Raw genomic sequence first — 18,344 nt, 5'->3', positions numbered from 1 at the left:
CAAATGGTGGACGGAATGCTGACAATGCAGACATTCTCCCCCAGTCAAGAGATCGGGGTTAAATCCATCGTTCTTTTGCCCACTACGCCACCCCAGTTCAGACATGGCCATATGCAAATCAGTCTTGACCCTGTGCCTCATGGGAACAGTCCAGCCCGAACTGCCAAGCCATGTCTTCCCTGGACCGGAATCAAGCATCCTAGGACCGGTTTCTGGCTATCAGCCGTCATCAGCCAGGATAGCTTGACTCCAGTGGCGTAGTGAGCACGGGACCCACGTCTGGGCATACCCATCCCACTTAGGGCGAAAAGCGTTACAACAAACAAATGATGGACGGAATGCTGACAATGCAGACATTCTCACCCAGTCAAGAGATCTGGGTTAAATCCATCGTTCTTTTGCCCACTACGCCACCCCAGTTCAGACATGGCCATATGCAAATCAGTCTTGACCCTGTGCCTCATGGGAACAGTCCAGCCCGAACTGCCAAGCCATGTCTTCCCTGGACCGGAATCAAGCATCCTAGGACCGGTTTCTGGCTATCAGCCGTCATCAGCCAGGATAGCTTGACTCCAGTGGCGTAGTGAGCACGGGACCCACGTCTGGGCATACCCATCCCACTTAGGGCGAAAAGCGTTACAACAAACAAATGATGGACGGAATGCTGACAATGCAGACATTCTCCCCCAGTCAAGAGATCTGGGTTAAATCCATCGTTCTTTTGCCCACTACGCCACCCCAGTTCAGACATGGCCATATGCAAATCAGTCTTGACCCTGTGCCTCATGGGAACAGTCCAGCCCGAACTGCCAAGCCATGTCGTCCCTGGACCGGAATCAAGCATCCTAGGACCGGTTTCAGGCTATCAGCCGTCATCAGCCAGGATAGCTTGACTCCAGTGGCGTAGTGAGCACGGGACCCACGTCTGGGCATACCCATCCCACTTAGGGCGAAAAGCGTTACAACAAACAAATGATGGACGGAATGCTGACAATGCAGACATTCTCCCCCAGTCAAGAGATCTGGGTTAAATCCATCGTTCTTTTGCCCACTACGCCACCCCACTTCAGACATGGCCATATGCAAATCAGTCTTGACCCTGTGCCTCATGGGAACAGTCCAGCCCGAACTGCCAAGCCATGTCTTCCCTGGACCGGAATCAAGCATCCTAGGACCGGTTTCTGGCTATCAGCCGTCATCAGCCAGGATAGCTTGACTCCAGTGGCGTAGTGAGCACGGGACCCATGTCTGGGCATACCCATCCCACTTAGGGCGAAAAGCATTACAACAAACAAATGATGGACGGAATGCTGACAATGCAGACATTCTCCCCCAGTCAAGAGATCTGGGTGATAGCCAGAAACCGGTCCTAGGAGGCTTGATTCCGGTCCAGGGAAGACATGGCTTGGCAGTTCGGGCTGGACTGTTCCCATGAGGCACAGGGTCAAGACTGATTTGCATATGGCCATGTCTGAACTGGGGTGGTGTAGTGGGCAAAAGAACGATGGATTTAACCCAGATCTCTTGACTGGGGGAGAATGTCTGCATTGTCAGCATTCCGTCCATCATTTGTTTGTTGTAACGCTTTTCGCCCTAAGTGGGATGGGTATTCCCAGACGTGGGACCCGTGCTCACTACGCCACTGGAGTCAAGCTATCCTGGCTGATGACGGCTGATAGCCAGAAACCGGTCCTAGGATGCTTGATTCCGGTCCAGGGAATACATGGCTTGGCAGTTCGGGCTGGACTGTTCCCATGAGGCACAGGGTCAAGACTGATTTGCATATGGCCATGTCTGAACTGGGGTGGTGTAGTGGGCAAAAGAACGATGGATTTAACCCAGATCTCTTGACTGGGGGAGAATGTCTGCATTGTCAGCATTCCGTCCATCATTTGTTTGTTGTAGTACTTATATTCCAGACAACAGAAAGGATCTGGAGAAATATATAAGTAACATCACTACAATCCATCATGAGATAGAGGATTTGACTGAAGAGGGTGTTTGGGAAAAGGTTAGTAAAGGATTTAGTCAGGTGGGAAGTTGGTTTGCAAATCAAGGGAGAGGTTTCCTTGGCTATGTATTAAGACCTCTAATCATCGTTGTGGTTTGTGTGGTTTGCTTGTGGGGATTTGTCAGAGCCTATAAGTGGTATAAAGGAAACAGAGTTGAGAGAGCCCTTAGGGAGAATGATACGAGAATGGCCAGACTGCAGTACAGTCACTATCAGAATCTTAAGAATATGGAGAGACTTTGACGGGGAAGAATGGCAACGAGTTCTGTTTAGGTCGGTTCTTTCTCCAAGGAAGTTGTGTAATGGTGTGATGACACTAGTCATCAAAGAGGGGAACTGATAGAGCGCCATGTTATTCTGAAATTGTAGGGGTGAATCATAATCACCGGTATTCCGCACCCATATATTTAGAGGGCAAAACATTAACGTGTGGATTTAGGAATGTAGTACTAAAATAGCAGATAATAGTGTGAATAGAATTGTAATCATGTCATTTATGAAGCTCAATGTAGTGTTTAGTCGAGAATGTATGTTAGATTATGCATAATGAATTAGTTCACGTATAATGTGATGCATTAGGTTTACACGTGCACCATATTAAAGTCTGCACGTGTAGTTTTGCTTATTCATGTATGAAGTGTAATGAAATCAATGCTTATAATGTGGTTTATGAAATGTGTGCTTAAATGTGAAAAGGTCTGATCGCATATACGTTTAAGAGAAAGGCCTATTCGTTTATTATGTTAGCTGAATATTGTAGGCTGAAATTGTTTCCCTTGGAAAGGCTCTGGGTTTCAGAAAAGTCAGCAAATCTCAGAGAGTGGAAAGTTTCTCGTTCCCATGTTTCTGTTGCAGGTGCAAGGACACCTAGCTCGTTAGAAAGACTAACCCTTTGTTTTAGGAGTTAGGATGGTAGGAAAAGCCAACATGGGAGTATACTGGAATGCAGATATGATACTTTCAGCGGAGAAGGTGCCTGGGACCGAAGGTCAATCCCAACCGCCTTTGAATGAAGTAAAGGTTTCGATGGAAAAGTACAGAAGGAAGACCTGGCTGAAGAGGTGTGACAAGGGCGTGTTCTATGATTTTGTGCTTTTGAATTAGGGACAGTGCCCTGGGGGTTGAGCAGTTGAGGATTAGAGGGGAGGCTAGAAGGAGCATCTCAGAACGAGCTCTATAGCTTTGGCAATTGACTTAAGCAAAGTGAGTGTACTTCTAAGGAAGTCTTCACTACTGACACCTTTATTCTCTTGCCTGGGAAAATGCTAAGTAGGGATGCCACTCTTAGAAACAGTGTAGGGACCCTTTTAGGTTAATGACTTCTAACATAGAGATTGGAGCAGTTATTGGTTGCCTAATGCTTCTGGAGCTAACTATTCTTCTAATTCTGAGTTTCATGAGACTCCTGCGTAGGATATGTTTTGTATTAGTGCCCATTTATTTTCTTAACCTCGTGATGAGGTGCTTGTATGTGCAATTATTTTTGGCTTTGTAATAAACCCCTAAATTTTGAATTTCAGAGTCAGTGGTCCTTTCAGATTCATAGATGAGGGTCATTTGATTAATTTGAATAAATTGAATTGTCTCCCCTTCACACTATTCAGCAGGTAAAAACATCCAGTCTGCCTGAGGATTATTGGTGATGGTAAGATAAGATAAGAATCCAGTTTTATCAGTTGGTAGCAGAGTAAGATGGTTATCTCTGATAGTAAGGGGATATCTAGATCAAGATAAGAAATTACCGAATCCCATAGAGTTCGAGCGATGGTGATCCATTGGATTGTAAGCGGAGGCTGAAGGCGGTTGATGGAAACCGACAGAGAGTAGCAGCGCAGCGGAAGTAGCAGTTCGTGGTAGTGTGAGTATGAACAGGCTAGAAGGGGCATATCAGAACGAGCTCTATAGCTTTGGCTATTGACTTAAGCAAAGTGAGTGTACTTCTAAGGAAGTCTTCACTACTGACACCTTTATTCTCTTGCCTGGGAAAATGCTAAGTAGGGATGCCACTCTTAGAAACAGTGTAGGGACAGATTAATTGTTTTTTCCTTTTAGGTTAATGACTTCTAACATAGAGAGTGGAGCAGTTATTGGTTGCCTAATGCTTCTGGAGCTAACTATTCTTCTAATTCTGAGTCGATGAGACTCCTGCGTAGGATATGTTTTGTATTAGTGCCCATTTATTTTCTTAACCTCGTGATGAGGTGCTTGTATGTGCAATTATTTTTGGCTTTGTAATAAACCCCTAAATTTTGAATTTCAGAGTCAGTGGTCCTTTCAGATTCCTAGATGAGGGTCATTTGATTAATTTGAATAAATTGAATTTTCTCCCCTTCATACTATTCAGCAGGTAAAAACATCCAGTCGGCCTGAGGATTCTTAGTGATGGTAAGATAAGATAAGAATCCAGTTTTATCAGAACTCTGATGCTGAGTGCAATGGGGGTGGGGTAAGTGAGAGTGGGGTCAAGTGTGGCTTAAAAAACTAAATATTCTGCAACATTTTTCAGGCTTTCGCCTTCAGATAACTATGTATAAAATAAACCACAGCTTCAATGAAAAATAATTGCAAGTTAAGCTACTCAGTGGGAAATGCACCATTGTACATTATGAAAACTCTATTAGTTAATGCACTGCAGACTTCTGTGTGTGTAACCAATGAACAACAACATTGAAACCTGGTTGATGCAGTAGAGTATAGTGACTTGTGTAGGTTTAGTGCTACGAGGTCAGTCTGTTACAGAAAGCACTGCGAATATGTAGGCCATTATTTTAAACTTTCACACATTATAAGATAGGCTGCTACAAAATGCGCAAAAAGGTTTAAGATAAAGGGCTTCCAAACTATGAAATTTAGCAAAAACTAGACTCTATGTAGTGCATATTGTAACTGTCTTTTAAAAGCACACACTTCACGGCTCAGATGCTAACTCCCGTGCAATACCACTCAAAAAGGATAATTCTGTGTCATCAGCAAGCTTCAAGTGATTCTGCTAATTAAAGCCCATATCACCTTCTATGCACCCTTTACATTTGCAGCCAGTACCTCCCTGAACCTGTTTCTGGGCTCTGCCTCCCCAGTCTGAGCGCCATCTCTCACCGGCCTCTTGTTCCTATCTCCATGGCCCTGCACCCATGCTTGTCTAGCTCTTTATAGAGCATTAGCATTTTAATAGCTTGTACATTGCAACGATGCTTGTCTTGAATGCAAATTGGTATATTTGTTGAAGTTCCAAGGACAATATTCTGGTCGAAATGCTCTTTGGTCCAAGATGTTCTATAGCTAAATACGGGCCCTCTGCCCACACTGCCCTGGCTCCCCGACACCGACGGGTCTCAGCCTAGCAATAGGCAAGGAGCCCTCTCATTTCCTGGCCAACTGATATGATGAAAAAGGGAATCCGTTTTTATTGAGGCTCAGTGGAGAGCCCTACAGCTGCTCACTTTGGGGACTGGATTGAGCTTGCTCTCAATGCGTCCGCGATACTTTGCTTTTTGGCGCGGTTTTGATGAACGTCGCAGAAGGCATTTTGTTTCTCAGATCCATAATTTCGTTTCGCTTCCTCCCTTCCCTCTGATGATGGAACGCAGCGCTCTCGCTGCATACTTTGGCTCTGTCCTCCGGCTGCAATGGCCCGGCGAGTCCGCATCCTAGGAAAGTTCCTTTGTGTCCGCCCCAGATGGATGGTATGTGTTCCTTCTCGCTGGAAACCTACGTGTGTTTTTCTAAGGGGGGTGGGGACATGTGTGGAAGATGCCGGGCTGCACGTTTCCAAAAGCATTACGTGAACGAAGAGCGATTAGGGCGCCTTCCAGGGAGCTTTGTAGAACTCGCCAAAAGTGCCAGGATCCTTAAAACCCTCCCCGCCTCCTCCTCTCCCTCCAGACACAAGTCAGCAGCGGAAGATGAGAGGCTGCCTGCGCGCAGCTGCCCTTCCCAGCCCTCACTTCTGTGCTCGCTTCAGGAGGACAAAGCCACACGCTGTTTTTGTTTAAATATACCTGTTTTCGTGCTAGCCGTCTAGCCCTTTTACTTGAGATTTATCTGTGGGGCTGCAGCTGCTCTTGTAGGATTTTATTTGTTTAGACAATTGAAGATGGGGTTTGCCTTGCGTGGTCTTCTGCTGGCACATCTGCAAGTGTACCTCTACTTGACTTGTATCTCTCACGTGGACTGCCAGCACCAGCACAACCCTCCTCCCCCAGTGGCGTGGAGGCAAAGGGTTCAGTGGGAGAACAATGGGCGAGTTTTCAGCTTGCTCAGCCTGGGCTCACAGTACAAGCCTCCCAGGAGGAGAGAGCAGGGCCCCGCTGATCCTCAACACCCCATCGTCCTGATCAGCAACAACAGAAGCGCTTCAAGCTTAGCCGGCTCCGGTACCCCAGAGAGACCTGGGCCACCCAGAGCAGAGGTCCCTTCCTCAGGCAACCAGACTCACAACTCAACCGATGCATCTCAGCCTGGCGCAAGAAGATCGCAACAGGCAGGGTACTGGTTCCAAGCTGGCCATCACCAAGGAAGCAGCCGGCGAGCCTCCTCGACAGCGGGCCAAGGGAGGCAGCCAGACCCTTCCTCCGCAAGCCATAGAGGTTTGGGGACATCACAGCCTTCAAAACCAGAAACTGCAGCTGCCTCTCTGGGAGGAAATGGAACCAGCGAGGGCAGCCTTCCCCTGGGCAACCTGAGGCCAAGAGAAGATGTGATGGTGGGAGATGACCCCTACAACCCGTACAAGTACTCCGAAGACAACCCCTACTACAACCACTACGACACCTACGAGAGACCAAGGGAGAGGGAGAGGCCTGGCTATGGCACCCGCTACTTTCAATACGGTAAGAAACTGTCTCGTTGGAGTAACTGCATGGTGGGGCCATAGAGTCTAGGGTGCCTTTGTCACTTGGGACATCATATCACCTCTCGTAGACTTTCATTTTTTTCCCAAACACAAACCACTGTACTACTGGGTTTATTCAATTAAACCAAAACGACTCCACTCATAAAGTATTGAATTAAGAAAAACGAAAACATGGTGTTCCAGGTGCTATTTATTCACCTAGTGACCATATTGCCTTACATACACTCTCTTAGTAGGTATGAGTGAGTCAAAAGTCTCATAACAAGAAGGAAATGAAGTGTCAAACTCATAGAAAGGAAAGCTTAATTTCTGTCAAGCTTAGACCGATGGATGAGGTGAAACGTGCATCCAATTAAATTAACAGTCAATGCAATGTGCACATAACTAATGTAATAGAACCGCATATGGTCAGTTATCTCACAGCTGAGTGGGATCTGAGTTCCCCTAACACAGATGATGCAGCTGAAATTATAGTTTTATTCTTTTCAATTTGAACAGTACATATTTCAAGGGGTGTTTTTCTCCTGATGTACAGGACTGCCTGACTTGGTCCCAGACCCGTATTACATCCAGTCTTCCATATACGTGCAGAGGGCCGCCATGTACAACCTTAGATGCGCTGCGGAGGAGAACTGCTTGGCAAGGTAGGTCTCGACTCTTCTCTGGTATGCGCAGCCACGTCCCACAGTGTGCTCTTAGAGAGCCCTGCCTCGTCGGCTCCCATCCAGCATACATGCAGCACACACAGCCTGGGTGCACACAGCCTGGGGGCCCACTGCCGCCTCAAGGTCTCACAATGATTATGGTTAGATCTTGGAAAGCCCAGCACAATCTTTCTACACTGCACATGTAGAATGTACATTTTCACACATCACTCAGTGAATGATGGTGTTTGGCCTGTTAGCACACATCCACACTTTGGCATATTCGGAAATTCAGCAGATAAACAGATTTTTCCAGGATCACACAATACTGTAAAGGGGTGAAGTCGAGAATCAACATCCGACCTTTCAGTAGCCCTCTGCTTACATCTCTGCGCTTCTTGTGTTCCAGACAAATGTATGTCTATGTAGATTAACATCACCCCGTGATTGCTGTCTCTTATTTCCGTTTGTGTTTGATCTGTAACAGTGTTATCATTTTGGGGTTTTCCTTTCCTTTTTAATATATTTTTTCTGTTCCTACTATTCCAGTTGTCCCTCCGTTTTCAATACCTTACTTTAAAAGTATTACCCGCCCCACCGAACCCCTACTTTCAATGCTCCTCCCGCACAGTTTTGTGTCTTAGTCGGGGTAGTAGTTTATTTATTTTTTTAATTCAGCGTTGCTCTACTTGTTAAAACATCTACAAATTATGTTTTTTTTTCTTTTACATTACAGAGAAAACTTTAAACTCTCGTTTCACATGTAAAGATTGTCATTATCTATTTTCGAAGTCAGATCTATAGCTAAAAGAGAGTTAGTAGAAAGGACTAATGCATGTAAGCCCATATTCGAGGCTAGTGAACTGAGATGGGCGCTTAAAACTTTGAAGAAACTTATGAGTTCAAACAGCTTTTTCACTAACTGTTCGATAGAGGGAGTGAGAACCACACATCTGGGCACACTAGAAGAAGGCAAGAGGAAATTCAAGATTACCTTATTGTGCTGTAATAATTGGCAACATTACCCAAATACATTAGACCAGGTTACGAATGGAATGCTTCTGCAGGAATGTGGTTAGGGTGGCTTGACGAAACCTGTAGACTGTATATTTTACCACTGATTTCAAAAGGTGGAGAGTAAAACACCGGGGCTGGATCAGGGAACATTTCTCACATTGTTAAGAAATCATAGGGAAGGGGCAGGAAGGAGCCGTACTTAACAATATACGGCACATTCCTGCCCTTTCCCGCCGCTGGCGCACAATGTGCTGCCTAGCGCCAATGCTGTGTTGTAAGAAGGATTGTTTTTGTGAAGGAAAGGACACCTTCCTGCACAAAAAAATTCTGTGAGGCGTTTTCATCTATTTTTGTGTGCTGCACAAAGCAGCACACACAGAAAGAGGAAGTAACAAGAAGCAATGCTAATATTTCTCCTTGTTACGCCTCAGCTGGCGTAGCCTTTTAACTCATTAACAGGTTTGGCAGTGTTGGTAAATCTGGGAATGCACCAAAATCCATGGGTAGTTGGATGGGAACACCCACGTGCCACCCATGGAATGCTTCGCTGGTGCGATCTATCATACGTTGCGTTACTCTGGATTTATCAAGCCACTCAGGGTGGCCTTGGGTGGCTTCATAACTCGCACTTAGTAATTGCGTAATGCAAGCACCCCTTTGCGGGGTGCAGGTGCCACACCACTACATGACAAAGATGGCCCTGAGGGTGCAATCTTCATCCCCTCCATAAGAGAATCCTATACTTCCACCCATAGGTAAATGGCACATTCATCTCTCACAACAGCCATTCCATGCACAAGAGGCTGCAGGGGAATAGCACTTTCATTGCACTGGTGATACAACGTTCAACCTCTGCACAAGAGATCAACTACTGCCATCCGAAGGTGAACACAACATTCATCACCTTGGTGGCACAAATCCGAATGTGAATGGAACATTTACCACACTGGTGGCACAAGTTTCATTCTCTGCACAAGAGATCACTCACTCACTCACATCCAAATGTGAATGGAACATTTCCCACACTGGTGGCACAAGCTGCATTCTCTGCACAAGAGATCACTCACTCACTCACTCACTCACTCACTCACTCACTCACTCACTCACTCACTCACATCCAAATGTGAATGGAACATTTACCACACTGGTGGCACAAGCTGCATTCTCTGCACAAGAGATCACTCACTCACTCACTCACTCACTCACTCACTCGCTCACTCGCTCACTCACAAACAAATGTGAATGGAACATTTACCAAACTGGTGGCACAAGCTTCATTTTCTGCACAAAAGATCACTCACTCACATCCAAATGTGAATGGAACATTTACCACACTGGTGGAACAAGCTGCATTCTCTGCACAAGAGATCACTCACTCACAAACAAATGTGAATGGAACATTTACCACACTTGTGGCATAAGCTTCATTTCATTTTCTGCACAAGAGATCACTCACATCTAAATATGAATGGAACATTCACCACACTGGTGGCACAAACTTCATTCCCTACACAAGAGACCATGTATTGCCTTCATGCAGTGACCAAAACATTCCGCGCACTGGTGGCTCAACCCTCCTCCCTGGCACACAAGATCGTGTAGGTATTCAACCAGAATATTATGTTTTACATGTCCCCCCATTTGGGACATTCAATCAAGTGTGAACATCCATCTTCAGGTAGATGGAACATTGATCACACCAGTGGTACAGGCTTCATCTTCTGCCCTGAGATCATGCTCTGGCATCAGTAGTTCCCCTCTGACGTGGGGGGTGTTTGATTGAGGGATTCTGTAACCGAAAAAAACGCAGTAGTCAACTATTCATGGATCTAGCCCAGAGAGGTGAACCCCTGCCACTGACCAATGCTGTGAAAAAAGGCTGCAAGTGCAAACCCCACCAAGGTATCCTTCCATGGTTGGTGAACAGAGTGCCATAAATTGAATATTGGTAACAAATCTTATTTACAGAGCCTGGAAAACACAGTATAAAGTGATTTATGAAACCAAGTTATTGTGTTCTTCCGAATGGGAGGATGACTCTTTGCCTACAAGCTGCTTCCCCCTGGAACTCACTGTCAAAAAAATCCGCAGCACTGGAAACCACCCTTTATTCTGAAAAAGACTTATGGTAAAAATGTCCAGTAGTGGAGTAATCCAAATATTTGATCCCATTACAAATATTTCAGCAAATTATTGTGAAACATAGGGGTAAACCTGCTCACCTCCAAGTAATGCTCGTAAAAGCTTTGGAATCAATGTACTCCTGTGGTGACAGGCGGTAACAAAGTCACCACCAATTTTAACCCGGTGTTAAACTGCTTCTAAATACAGCGGAAGTGGTTGTTAGTAATGGTAAAACTGCTATTTCCATTCCCGTCATATTTTACCAACAATAGACCATCATACTTGTGGTCTTAATCATTTAGGTATTCACCAACCAACTTCGCTTCTCATCTTCGGACCCTCTTCTGCACTGCCTGAGAAAAGAGGAGGATATGTTCCTTTTGCAAATTTCAAAATTCAGCATAAATTGTTCAGCATTAATCGGTATACAATTTATTACTCAATTTTTAACTTCTTTTGTCCTATGGATAAAATCATGTGCAAAATAGTGTTTGGACCAAGTTTTGCTGGTCTGCTACATCGTGGCTAGGATCATGAATTTAAAATGCAATCCTACGGTGCCCGTGTGGCTCTCATTGCAGACGGTCGTCAGATTTCATTACAGCAGTTATATGCAAAAAGTGCCATTGTGCATGAATCCTTGACTACACTACTATAATCATGGACAAGGAGCAGATATAAACTAGATGTTACAAGACCTCAGATTCCTGTGCGATATCATGTGCATTATGAGTTTTAAAACAAATTAATTTCAAGAAGTTCACAGTCATCTATTTACTATTTGAAAATCATGTGCAAATAACTAGTATGTGTTTGATTTAGATAATAGTAAGCTAACTTTCTGCAAAAATGTGGCTGCCCTGCATGAGGTCTGAAGTGAATGGCAATTCAGTAGTTGCAAATGGCCGGTCAACATGATCTAACTTGGAAAGCGCAGAGTGCATGAAATATATATTGCCGTCTCAGCTTATTCACAGCTGAGCAAATGCACACTAGGTGGATGAGGGACTCTTCAGCTTGGCCACAAAGTCTGCAAAGCATGGTTGGCCATGATTGTTTCCATTTTGGAACCTGGTCTTTTGTGGTGAAAGCTCCCAACCGGATCAAAAGTAGCTGATGCTGGATCGATGGAGTGATGTGCTGGACGAGGTATGGTTGGGGCAAGCGAATCTCATATGAAGATAAGACCATCCAGATGTATTTTTTCTTCGATAGGGCAGCTCTATCCATTATCCAGGCTTTTTGCTTTGCTGCATTGTTGGCTAATTTTTTGAATGCATTAAAACTATAGTCAGTGTCCCAAGCATCATGCATATCAAGCGTTGTCAATGCTTGTTCAAGTACGGTTTGCCAAGCTTTTCTTCCTTTGGGTTGGTTCTTTATTTCCGTCTAGCAGTACTCCAACAACGAGTCCTCGAGTGCTGCTTTTAATTTCCAGCACATCTTTATTATTGCCGCTTGTCTGATCGGATGTTGGTTTAATAACCCGAATTCCAAGCTTACTTGGGTTTGAGATGAATAGCTGCGGAATCCGGAAGACTTGTTTAAATAGGCCTGATTGCAATAGATTCAAGAAGTTGGCATCATGTCTTTTGAATAGTTTGGAGCCGCATGTGAGAGTTGGGAGGAACTTGGCAGCAATAACTTTTAATAGATGAGCGTTAGATGGACACTTTAATTTCAGTCTTAACATGTTTGGTGCAAATCGTAGTATATTTGCTTGAGCTTTTGTGGTGTTTAAGTGGTCTTTGCGTGTGAACCGTGTGTCGAGCAATACTCCCAGGTATTTATAGGAGACACTCTGCTCTATTCTGTTTCCTGCTGCATACAACTGGTGCTTTCCCCTATTAGGCACTGTGTTTGCTGAGAAACACATAACCTTAGCTTTGTTGTAGTTGAAAGACAACCCGAGCTCCAAAGTGTATTCCGCCAACTTAGTAATCAAACACTGGAGTCCCACTAGCGTCCGACTGCACAGGGCGATATCGTCTGCATACTGCAAACTTCTTATTTTGCGGTTTGCGATCTTCAGGGGGTCACTTTGCACCTCTGATAGCCACTTATCTAAGCCTGCGGTAAAGATGTTAAAGAGACTGGGTGCCAGCACGCATCCCTGCTTTAGGCCGATGCGCGTAGGAATCCTTGCTGTAGTACTTTCTCCGTTGCCCAGTTTTATCTGGACCCAAGTGGATGTATACAGATTATCGATGGCCCGTAGTAGTAATGAAGGAACACCCCATTTTGCCATTTTTTTGCCACAGAAGTTCTCTGGGTACCATGTCAAACGCTGCTTTTCGATCGACGAAGCAGGTGTACAATTTGGTAGATTTTCGTTTGACATTTTCTACGAGGAGATTCAAAGCCAAAAGATTGGACAATGTATTTGTACCTGGTCTAAAGCCTGTCTGTGTGATGGGGATGATCGTGCTGAAGACCCATTCTTCCAGTGCTATCAAGAGATTTGACGCATATATTTGTGCTTCTACGTCGATTAAGGCAATTAGCCTAAAGTTCGCAGGATCAGACCTGGCGCCCGCTTTGAATATCAGATGCAGGACGCTACCTCTCCAGGACGCTGGTATAATATTTGTTTGAAAAGCATGATTGAATAGTGGAGTGAAAAATTCTACACTGCCCTTCAATTCCATAGGGAGCGGCAGTTCACCTCTCAGTGGGATTGTCAATGCTCATAATCAGAATCACACTTCTGAGAATTATGTCACCTCTATGGAGGGAATCCGAGTCTGAATCTGCAGCTCACCACCCAGAAAATCCAGGGACTGATGCAATTTGGAAGGACTATAGAGCTAGCTAATGTTGTGTAGAGATCTTCCTCCATGTTTAGGGTCTCTCCAACACATGATGTTCTTCCTTACAAAATTGTATTGTCTTCTATTGTACCATTAATAGAATACTGATGGCTTCATGATGTTGAAGGGGACATAGGGCGTAGGCATCAAAAAGAAAACTAAACACAAAACATAATTGGTGGTTAAAAAGAGGACTTTTTTTGTATCTCGTTCAAGTGTTGAGATGTGATGGATCAGGCTTCAGAAGGTATGAGGCCTTCAGCATCAGGGAGAACACAAGAAGGTGCCACATCTCTTCCACTGTCTATATCACGAAGAGAAGACCAACAGAGGGTAAAAGGTAGATCTCAGGAACCAAGGGAGTAGCCAGAAAATTAAGATACCCCGCTTAAAACTAAATCTGTAATGACACAGAGTGAAAAATCCACCCTTCCTTCATGCATTCTTTCACCTTTACATTCTTCCATCATTTTACACTTTCTTCCATCCCTTCACCATTCTCTAAATCAGTTGACACATTTATTCATCCTTTTGTGCATCCATCCACCATTCTATCCGATGCCCTTCCATTCATCAGTCCATCTTTCGTTCTATCCATCCTTGCCTCCTTTCTTCCTTTGTTCATTTTACCCTTCCTTCCGTCTCTCCTTTCACTTATCTTTCTTTCCGATGTTGTTAACATACTTTAAAATTTTCGTCCTTTCACCCTTTCTTTTCGCTTTTTCCACTGTATCCTTTCCCCTTTCTGCCTCCAGTCTCTTTTTATTTTCTCATCTTATTTTCCCCTCTTACCTTTATCTCCCTTTTTGTTCAGTTTGCTGCCCCCCCCTATTTTCGATGTTTTCATCATTTCTTTCTCTGTGTCTTTAAATGTCTTTAAATAAACTTGTCTCACTTAGCAGCCCTTGACCCCCATCTCAGTCTAGACCTAGAATTTATTTAATGCGCTTTTATGAGCTTTTGTCTGCAGAATCCAAAATGAAAGGACCAAACCATTTAGTTGGCCATTTTACCAGGACATCGTGTCCAGTGGCATCCCCTCACATGAGCTGCTATGGCAGGGGGGTTCATGACGCCACAGTCAGGGACTATGCAGCCACATTGTCAGTTTTTTCTGTTAAAAGAAGAACTGCGCCTCATCTGCCTGACACTTTATTTTATTTTCTAAATGTATTTTTTCCCCCCAGAAATTAAGAGCATACAATCATATTTCATATAAATAACATATAAACACAATAAATAAAGTAAATTAATTCCAATTTGTATACAAAAAGGGCAATGAACTACCAATTCCATATATGTTTCCCTGATACAACAAGTATGGGCATAGCCAACAGGTCTCACTTTTGGGCCCTTATAAGTATTTAGTTATGCAGCACAATATCCTTGGTGCAACAACATCAACTGCAGATAACTTCAGATAACTGTGGTTCAGACTTTTGGACAAACAAAAGTCTGGTGAGCCAGCTAATGCTGTCTCAAAGGTCAGAGCTAAAAATAATTTCACCAAGAAGTAAATCTTATGTGAAAAATGTGTTATTTTACCATCTAGGACTGGATGGAGCCCTCCTCGTAAAAGCAAAGCATCTGTAAGACCATGGAAGCTCATTTGCTTTGTTATAAATACATTTTTTCAACTGCACTCTTTAAAAAAGGGGGATTTCTTTTATTGTCATAGCATCGTGAAAAATTAGCGGTAGGGGCAGCATATAACTCATGTGTGGGTTATGCAAACGTCCTGTATGCAGGAACTCCAAACACACTGTAACGGAGTCAACAGGAAGTTCAAATGCAACAGTTAGAATGATAGGCTTTTGAAAAGAGGATCATCGGTCTGTGGTTAGTATACCCCTACAAGGGCTTCCCGAAAAGAAATGGTTCCCTTTAAAATAACATGCCTAACTTAAAATGCCTTGTGTAAGAAAGGTACAGCTAAAACTAACATATTTTGATTAATAAGCAGGGATGAAAAGAAAGCAAAAAATAACCCTTTCTTTAGGATGCAAAAGAGAATATTCAGACGTAGAAGTAGTAAGGATATACAGGAATTGTAGTTTTTTTTCCTGTGCTTTGTAATATTTTTGTAAATTCGATGTCTGTGCTGTATATGATTGAGCAGTACTTTATGATGAGATTACACTCTATAAAAGAACATACATGTTTCTGTTAATAGAGCAGTATTCCAAGTCAAAGCCGCAGGATCTAAAAGTGCTGCTGGCTAAAGCGGCAGGGACGGCTGAGAGTGATAAACATGACACGGGGCCACTTGCCAGCACTGTGGTGCTTGAGCAAAGGAGGATGAGGTCACTGAGACTCCACAAGTAAACACTGAGGGCGATTATCACTGAGAGGCGACGGCCTGAGCGATGAGCGAGAAGCTACATTTATTTGGTATACTTTGTACTCTAGAAGCCTCCGAAGTGCTGAGACCAAACCTCAGCCTATTTATAGTTGTTCCAAGGACACGGCTACGGGACGTAACAGTACATACAGCAGCACCGACCCGCTAACCCTTGCCCTTGGCACTGAGGAGTCACCAAAGCGAGGCGACCAGCTGAGCCGGCAGCTGTTCCCAGCAGAGCAGTCTTTCTACTCTGCACATATTTGCATTCGCTGACATTCTCGCTCTTGGGTGCGAGCAGGAAATCTCACATTGTACCATGAAAGCGAATGATGAAAGAATGAAGGAAAGGCGACCCCGCAGTAAATGCGTCCTACGAGTTCAAACAATGAGGTGTAAGAGGCTGCAGGGCATGCCATTATTCAATATACAAAAAAAAGCGTGGCTCGAAGAAGGGGTGTACAAGAATAGGGGGGCTCTTGCCAAAGACAGAAGTGGGGAAGCCGATTAGAGAATGGAATGGTGGGTGGTCAAGAGGCATGCAAAGGGAAGGAGTGTGAGAAGAGATAAAAGGTCAGAGAGAAAGACTGAAGTCTGGAAACAAGAAGCGCGAGCAAGACAGAGACGAAGCAAGGCGTGCGCGCTTGGGAGAGCAGTCTGCTCTTTTTCGAAGCACACACTCGTACTTGTGGTGCGCCCCTGCGTGCTCCCGCAAGGTGTATGCTGCCACAAGCATGAGTATTTGCTTCGAAAAAGAGCAGAACAACGGCTAAAGGTCCTCCTATGCAGAGCGTGCATGCTGCGTAGGCGAGACCTAAAAAGGGATAATAAGAACAGCATAAATATGTATAATATCCCATATTCCTTATATAATACCATAACCACAAGGAATATGATAGCAAAAAGGGCAGAGCTCCTAACTTGGTTAAGCTCATGCCTTCAGAAGATAGGGATTTATATAAATAAATAGTGTGCCAGTCTCTATAGCCGAGATCACCAGTCAGACATTTAGACATGGGGGACCAGATCTTTCGTTCCCACTTCTTAGCCCGCCTACCCATACAGTATTATAAAGCTCTTTCTTGATTATTCATGCCCAATAATCGCCCCAGCCATGCCTGAAACGTGGGGGGCTGCGGGTCTTTCCATTAGTTGTGATTAACAACATAGCAACTTCGATGGAGATGAAAATAAAGTTTATCTGAGTCAACTCTGATCTACTGTTATTGTCATACCCAAGTAACATCATAAGTGGGCTGGCACAAATCTTTCTCCCAAACAATTTACCCCAAAATGTCTCCTTACTATTCTTCTGGGGCTGCAGCTTATTGTAGCAATAGAACATATGGACCAACTCAGCGAGACCTTCCCAGCACCCAGGGCACTTATCATCTCCCCTTTCACCACATCCAAATAGTTTCGCCAGTTTAAAATGCAAATTGAGAATTGTCTTATAATGTTGGGCCTTCAAGTTAGATGAGAGGAAGATCTGCCTGCCACTTTAAAATGGAGCGCAACATGTCCTGGAGCCAGGCTGGATCATTGAGAATCTATCAGAAGTAACCTAGTGGCGCATTCCAAATGATCTGAAGATATTTGAAAATACCCAGCGAAAGGAAATTGCCAAAGTTAAGCATGAAGCTGGTTAATACAGGACTCCAGGTCTGTGACAAGATGTTTTGAGACCTTTTAGTATCCTTGTGATAACTTTTTCAGGAGGCCAACAGCAGTGAAGGGTTACTGGGCTAACAACGAGAGCTTCTTAACATTTATGTTTTTGGGCTGTCCTTTCTACTGAGGCCAAACCAAAACAGAGCACCACGCACATCCCTTTAGCACTTGGCCCTCGGGGTAACGAAGTTGAGCAGTTCAGGGTGTACTCGGTCGGGGGGAAGGTTAGAGTAGAAACTCAGTAAAACCTCTATTAGGAATCATAAAATCATCGTCCAGCTAGTGATTTGTCTTAAATGAAAAAGTACTTGTAGGATTTGGAAACTCTCATCTTACGAAAATTTTACTTATGACCTAAGGCATAAAGAAAAGCACTTCGAAAGGAGATGTAGCTCAAACAAAACAGTAATAGTGCACCCCCTGTGAGACTAAGAATGCTACAACAGTTTGAACTCTAACCTCTCAAAATAAAAGAGATGAGTCAACTTTAAAAGGATCTCCTCCATATAAGAAAGTAGTTGGACAGTAAACACAGGTGGAGGGGAGAGAGGGCGGAGAACGTTAGGGGTAGGGAGGGTCATTGAAGGATGGGATGTACAGTCTCTGATGCACATCCTCAGATCTATGAACAATTGCATGTGAAACTGATTATTATATTGTTTGAAAACTCTTAAAAACCAAATAAATGTTATTGGAAAAAATAAAAATAACTTTACAATAACAAGCAATGCAATACTGTGCCTAGTGATCAATTGAGCAAAAACTGTGTGAAAAATCCAGCCAGTGTTGGCTTTGGCTGATCCCCTAGGCGAGGTATCATATGGATATAGTCAGTACACGATAGAGCAAATTGCTCTATAGGGAAAATGGTGGG

At 44.1% G+C, this 18,344-nt stretch overlaps 1 protein-coding gene across 1 annotated transcript in view; it reads left to right on the top strand.

Annotated features, from left to right (window-relative positions):
• The first annotated feature begins 5,887 nt into the window (after nt 1-5,887).
• The window catches only part of LOX (lysyl oxidase), a 98,515-nt gene continuing 86,058 nt past the window's right edge, over nt 5,888-18,344 (top strand). The window contains exons 1-2 of the mRNA XM_085632665.1: nt 5,888-6,840; nt 7,399-7,507. Of these exons, the coding sequence (XP_085488791.1) occupies nt 6,105-6,840; nt 7,399-7,507 (845 nt within the window). The 5' untranslated portion in view covers nt 5,888-6,104. The remainder of the gene's footprint in view (nt 6,841-7,398; nt 7,508-18,344) is intronic.

The sequence above is a fragment of the Triturus cristatus genome, chromosome 2_1 (assembly GCF_964204655.1).
Source record: "Triturus cristatus chromosome 2_1, aTriCri1.1, whole genome shotgun sequence".
Classification (NCBI taxonomy): Eukaryota; Metazoa; Chordata; class Amphibia; order Caudata; family Salamandridae; genus Triturus; species Triturus cristatus.
Note: the sequence above shows the minus strand (reverse complement) of the source record. Positions and strands in the feature narration are given on the sequence as shown.